This window comes from Salvelinus fontinalis, chromosome 32 (genome assembly GCF_029448725.1).
Source record: "Salvelinus fontinalis isolate EN_2023a chromosome 32, ASM2944872v1, whole genome shotgun sequence".
In the NCBI taxonomy this organism is placed as follows: Eukaryota; Metazoa; Chordata; class Actinopteri; order Salmoniformes; family Salmonidae; genus Salvelinus; species Salvelinus fontinalis.
In genome coordinates this window covers 31,428,505-31,435,465 of record NC_074696.1, presented here as the reverse complement: position 1 = coordinate 31,435,465, position 6,961 = coordinate 31,428,505, and the positions used below count along the sequence as shown (strand labels likewise).

Below are 6,961 nucleotides of genomic sequence, written 5' to 3'. Positions count from 1 at the left end.
ATAGTAGGATCTCTACATCCCATGCTATTATGGAAGAATAGTAGGATCTCTACATCCCATGCTATTATGGAAGAATAGTAGGATCTCTACATCCCATGCTATTATGGAAGGATAGTAGGATCTCTAAATCCCATGCTATTATGGAAGGATAGTAGGATCTCTACATCCCATGCTATTATGGAAGAATAGTAGGATCTCTCCATCCCATGCTATTATGGAAGAATAGTAGGATCTCTACATCCCATGCTATTATGGAAGAATAGTAGGATCTCTACATCCCATGCTATTATGGAAGAATAGTAGGATCTCTACATCCCATGCTATTATGGAAGAATAGTAGGATCTCTACATCCCATGCTATTATGGAAGGATAGTAGGATCTCTACATCCCATGCTTATATGTGTGATCTTTCCAGTCTCATTCTGAGCCATGATGATTTATTTCCGGTCATTAATTACGTCTTTTAATTTCCCTCACAAATACACAGTGATGTGTTGATACGGAGGAGACAGAAGACAATCGTCTCCATGGCAGTATGATTAAACGCTGATTTCCATATTAATTGCTACGTTCCATTGAGCAGCGAAGACGACTGTGTTCGACGATAAAGACACACACACACACACAGAGATGACTATGTGTGACGATAAAAAAACAAATGGGGTTCCTGGGTTTTATCAACGGGGGATCAGGAGTGTGTTGCTCTGCCTGAGGAGCAGCGGTCACGGCAACATCACACACACACACACACGCACACGCAAACACACACACACACACACACACACACACACACACACACACACACACACACACACACACACACACACACACACACACACACACACACACACACACACACACACACACACACACACACACACACACACACCGGTTGGTCACAGCAGCCCTGTAAAGTACATTAATTAGATATTCCTACAGGGCTGTAACCCTGGAGATAAAGGACGTAATTTAATACGCTGTAATTAAAAGGGTGTGTGTGGGTGTGTGTGCAGGATTACAATGATGAGATCCGACAGGCGCAGCTGCAGGAGCTAACGTACCTGAATGGTGGCTCAGAGGATGCCAAGGTGCCAGCGGTGAGGGGCAAACTACCTGCAGCACGGGGTAGAGGGACACCTGCCCCAGGACCCATCAGGTACCTACTGCCAACCTGGGTGTGTGGGTGTGTGTGTGTGTGTGCATTCATTCATGTGTGTTGGTGTATGTATTCACTTTTGTGTTTTGTGTGGGATAGGGGTTAGTGTGATGTTGATGAACACATGAAGCAATATCCTGATTTTCATAGACAGATACATAGACCCCATTCCAGAGATGCTATTCCAAATGGGAGAGTATTCTTAGACTAGGACTCATTCCCACAGCCTGAAATTCCTTCAATTCACTTATTACCATAACTAAAATGAATGACAAAATTACAGAGCATACATAAGTGTCTGCGTTTTAGTACATTCAATTCAAAACTCTGCTTTGTAATACCAATGGGGGGAAAATACACTATCCGGCCCAAACGATAACCAATACAAAGTTGAGAACTATTGAAATTCGAATACATTTTTGTATGTAACTGTCCTGCTGTACTCTCTTTAAGATGTAACTCCCCAGAAAACTTCAAATAATACTCAAATAGTCATTTCCATTAGAATATGTCATAGCATGCGTGTTGCGTGGCTCTTAGACTCTCAAATTAAATGCAGAGTATGTTTGTTGCTTGTGCTTGTGAAAGCTTTCTCAATTAGATGAAGAGGTGTTTGTGTTGCTCTGAGAGGGAATATAATTGGATCTGTTTTAAATTAGACAGTAATTAGCATTTAGCATGCCTAATATGAGTGAGATAAGAAAAAAGACCTGCAGGCAGTGAGGTTTACAGTAAGTCAGATACATTAACCACATATTCACTAACAATAATGTGATTGTTTAATTCAGTATATGTCTGAATTGCATAGGTATCTTGGTGACAGTCTCTTGGTCCACTTAAGCCATAGGGCTGTGGTCAAAAACATTGCGCTATATAGGGAATAGGGTGCCATTTGAGACGAAGCCTACAATTGTCCCCTGCTTGTCCTGTGGTAGGAGTCGAGGAGGTGTGCCCCCTCCCCACGCAGCCGTCCCCCGTGGAGCAGCACCGAGAGGGGCACCCCCCAGCCGGGTACCATCCGCCCGAGGGAGGGGTGTGCCAGCACCAAGAGCACGAGGGGCTCCCCTATCCGCGGGGTACAGACCACCACCACCTGTAGCACAGGACACATATGGGGAATATGTGAGTATTTACACAATAAGAAGGACATGTGTTTTCATATATGTACGCTGACACACGCACGGACGCACACACACATATACACACACATTGTGTCTGTATACAGGTGTCCTCTTGGTAATATCAAAACTGAGAGGGGATTTCACGGGTAGCTGTTATGGTATGCTAGTTTACCTGTCCGGTCTGGAGGGAGCCCTGTTGAAATATGAACATCTGGCAGAGACACTGTATATTAAACCCAGAGTCAGACCCCTTTGTACACATGCCAAGGAGGACTCCCTCCTTCCTTTTACCTCCCACCTTACTGTCACAGCAGGTCCTCAGGGACGCTGCACCAACCCAGCATATTTAGCAGAGAGGGGTACGGTAGAATAGAAGGGGGAGGGGAGGAGCAAAGGAGGGGGAGGAGAGGATGAGAGGAGGAGAGTAGGTTGCCTCTGTTGGATGAGTTTCCTGCCAGACCATAGCTAACCACATCTGACAGGTTTATATGGAGGTCTGCAGTTAGAATGGGTGGAGGTCGTAGAGAACAAATGGTAGAGAGCCACGACTGAACCAGCTGCTTGACATCATTGTCACAGTGGTAAACAGGCTCCCCAGACGCACGCACGCACACACACACAAACACACAAACACACCTGGGGATCTGGGAGGGAGAGCACCACAGACATCTGGCTGATGATCAATCTTCACCATATCGCTGTGAATTACAGACTGAATGAGCTCCACTACTCTCCGTCGTCTGAGAGGGCTGGTACTACACCCACCTACTGTTTTGTTGTTGTTGTCATTGAGCGATGCTCACAAATAGACTCTAGTAGTTTTCTATGAAATGACTGCTGAGGAGGAGATGTATTTCTTTCTCATACTTCCTGTCTCATTCTTCCAGTTTTCACCTTGTCTACAGACAGTCTGGATCAGCCCAAGGGCTTGAAGCCATGTTCTGTTTATCCAGCATGTTTTAGAGAAGTTAAACAATATATCACCTACTGCAGGGGTCTCTAATTACATTCAGCCACGGGCCGATTTTTTCTTGAGCGGATGGTTAGGGGGCCGGGAGATATTAATACATAATTTGTACACTGCAGACTGACCTCAAGAAGCCCAAGCAGATGTAGTATTTGACAGAATAATTTTAAACCTTGATTACATTGTGATACGATCACATATACCTCTCTGTGTATTAGGGATGTTTATCTCTCCTTACCAGCACAATATCTAGATACATGGGCTCCCACACAATACAGGAATGATACTTCTAGTTCAAAACAATTTGGTACGATATGATTAGTGGAACGAATCGATGAGATTCGGTTCAATGCGATATGATTCAATGCACTGACAGTTGTTGCATGAACACGTTCATTTTCCATTCTGAATGAATATCTGATGGTGGTGGAGCTCAGGTGCTGGATCTGTCTGAGCTGACTTCTCTGAGCTGAGTGGCACTGTGTGTGTGTGTGTGTGTGTGTGTGTGTGTGTGTGTGTGTGTGTGTGTGTGTGTGTGTGTGTGTGTGTGTGTGTGTGTGTGTGTGTGTGTGTGTGTGTGTGTGTGTGTGTGTGTGTGTGTGTGTGTGTGTGAGGTGTGGTGAGGTGTGGTGAGGTGAGCTGAGCCATAGGGTAGACTAAGCATCTACCACTATCAGATTAGGGGGGGGGGGCAATTTGTTTTTGTCCCCCCACTTTTTATCTGAAGTCCTCATTACCTACTGATTAACTTGTCGTGTAGCAGATGAACATGTATTGAGCTAGTTATATGTCAATATTTATCTTTAGAAATTAGCTATTACATTCACAGCCAAGTGATATAACACAGCTTTGGATTTCAAAGCCGTCTCAAAAGCGAATGGTTTTGATTGTTTGTAATTTGAAGGAGAAGAGCTGCTCTCTTCTCTCATTCTGACCAGTGATCTGGCAAAAATGATTGGTTCTTTTTATGAAAGTACACCATGACCCTGTTAATGTAAAAATGACCAAATGACTGTTTCAAAAGCAGAACTACCAAAAATATTTAGCATATTGAATCTGCCAATCGAAATCCCCAATCAGCAATTAAATGTGCAATCAGCAAGATGTGAGTTGTGTTCACTCAGGTAGCCTACACTACTTTGGTTGTCCCTCAATTAATAAAGCCTATGATTTATCATTGCGAAAGCCATTTTACAAACATCTGAATGCTGAAGGTGGCACGTAGATGTAGCCTACCAGTATTAGATCAAGGATAGGGTAGACCTGCCTCTCGTTGGCGCGAGCAGCTGCGTCTCCCACACTCTGCACACAGTTGTTATGACAATGTCATATGCAGTTACATGCATAAAGTTTGATGGGCTGAAGGACGAATCGATTCAGTCAGGAAAGATTATAGTTTTTTTCTGAATCAGCCATAAAAAAAATACATGAGAAAAAAAACATTTTAATTGGTCTTCTTACCGATGCATGCTTCATTTGAATCGGTTTGGGGTCCCGCGGACCGACGCCCTCCGACCCTAAACATTTGAACCATAATATACCTATTATTTATGCATGGGAATACTTGGTAACAGATTTCCCAAATTAAAATCACTTAGAAATAAGGAAAACATTAAATGTACAGTTGAAGTTGGAAGTTTACATACACTTAGGTTGGAGTTGTTAAAACTCATTTTTCAACCACTCCACAAATTTCTTGTTAGCAAACTATCGTTTTAGCAAGTCGGTTAGGACATCAACTTTGTGCATGACACAAGTAATCTTCCCAAAAATTGTTTACAGAGAGATTATTTCACTTATAATTGTATCACAATTCCAGTGTGTCAGAAGTTTACATACACTAAGTTGATTGTGCCTTTAAACAGCTTGGAAAATTCCAGAAAATTATGTCATGGCTTTAGAAGCTTCTGATAGGCTAATTGACATCATTTGAGTCAATAGGAGGTGTACTTGTGGATGTATTTCAAGGCCTACCTTCAAACTCAGTGCCTTTTTGCTTAACATTTTAAAAATACACTGCTTTAAAAAAATAAAGGGAACACTTAAACAACACAATGTAACTCCAAGTCAATCACACTTCTGTGAAATCAAACTGTCCAATTAGGAAGCAACACTGATTGACAATACATTTCAAATGCTGTTGTGCAAATGGAATAGACAAAAGGTGGAAATTATAGGCAATTAGCAAGACACCCCCAAAAAAGGAGTGATTCTGCAGGTGGTGACCACAGACAACTTCTCAGTTCCTTGAATGTTGGCGGTGCTCTCACTCTAGTGGTAGCATGAGACGGAGTCTACAACCCACACAAGTGGCTCAGGTAGTGCAGTTCATCCAGGATGGCACATCAATGCGAGCTGTGGCAAAAAGGTTTGCTGTGTCTGTCAGCGTAGTGTCCAGAGCATGGAGGCGCTACCAGGAGACAGGCCAGTACATCAGGAGACGTGGAGGAGGCCGTAGGAGGGCAACAACCCAGCAGCAGGACCGCTACCTCCACCTTTGTGCCAGGAGGTGCACTGCCAGAGCCCTGCAAAATGACCTCCAGCAGGCCACAAATGTATGAATGTATTTGGCTAAGGTGTATGTAAACTTCTGACTTCAATTGTATATTTTTTTTGTCAAGAAAATAAAGGCACACATTTTTTCCCCGTGGGTCACCTATTGGGGAACCCTGACGTACTGTATGGAGCATTCTGGAGTTACAACGTTTTTGTTTTGGTGATTCAATTACTTTCAGAATTCAGTGGCTTTACTATGCTGAATCATTCCCTCTATCTTATATCAGTGATTTGATAAGAACAGTAAGTAGTGATATCAGATTATTGGGGAATCTAATTTGTATAAAACAAAATTATAAATGATATTATTTGCCTTGCAGTCTGAGGCTGATTACACAATAAAGTAATTGCATCGGAATCTCATTCCATATATTTCATATGCCACACACATACACACGCACCCACACAAACACACACGTGCACATACATGCATGCATGCACGCTCATAAGGCCGTAAGGAACCTGTTCCCGACCTGCCTGTCAGCCCATTGGAGAGGAATTAGTAGTAATACGATTGTGATTATTCTGCCTGCTACCAATTTCTTACCATTCACAAGGAATCAGAAACACTTGTCATTTCAATTTGGACTGATATTGAGAAAGGTGTAGATGAAGAATGTGAGGAGACGGACAGTGAAGGGTTTATGTGGTGTAAGGAGACGGGGGAGTGAAGGGAGAGACAGAGACAGAGAGTGGAGAGCTTTCTTGTTAAACCGTAGTGACAGTGAAGTCATTCCCAGGGTGATGCCTGGTGACGGAAATACTGCTACAAGCTCATAGCTCATACTGTCTTCATGAGTTATCGTTTATTTCCTGTCCATAATATATGGTGCAGGCCTCAGTCACATCATAGGCCTCGAACTCAAACACATGAGTTCCATCTGAGAGCAGATAGTGTCTGCATTCCTATGGGTCCACAAAATGGCGCACTACATATGGGATAGGGGCTATTTGGGACATTAGTAGTGTCTCGTGTTAAGCAGAAGAACACATTCAGAGCCTTCAGGAAGTATTCACACCCCTTGACTTTTTCCACATTTTATTGTGTTACAGTCTGAATTTAAAATGTATTAAATTGAGATTGTGTGTCACTCATCTACACACAATACCCCACAATGTCAAAGTGGAGTTATGTTTTTAGAAATGTTTACAAATAAATA

General features: G+C 42.8%; 1 protein-coding gene across 2 annotated transcripts in view; it reads left to right on the top strand.

Moving 5' to 3' along the window:
* LOC129831079 (KH domain-containing, RNA-binding, signal transduction-associated protein 3-like) overlaps positions 1-6,961 on the top strand; it is a 204,946-nt gene that overhangs the window by 143,999 nt on the left and 53,986 nt on the right. For both annotated transcript variants that reach the window (XM_055894104.1, XM_055894103.1), the window contains exons 5-6: positions 1,015-1,157; positions 2,093-2,279. In XM_055894104.1, the coding sequence (XP_055750079.1) occupies positions 1,015-1,157; positions 2,093-2,279 (330 nt within the window). The remainder of the gene's footprint in view (positions 1-1,014; positions 1,158-2,092; positions 2,280-6,961) is intronic.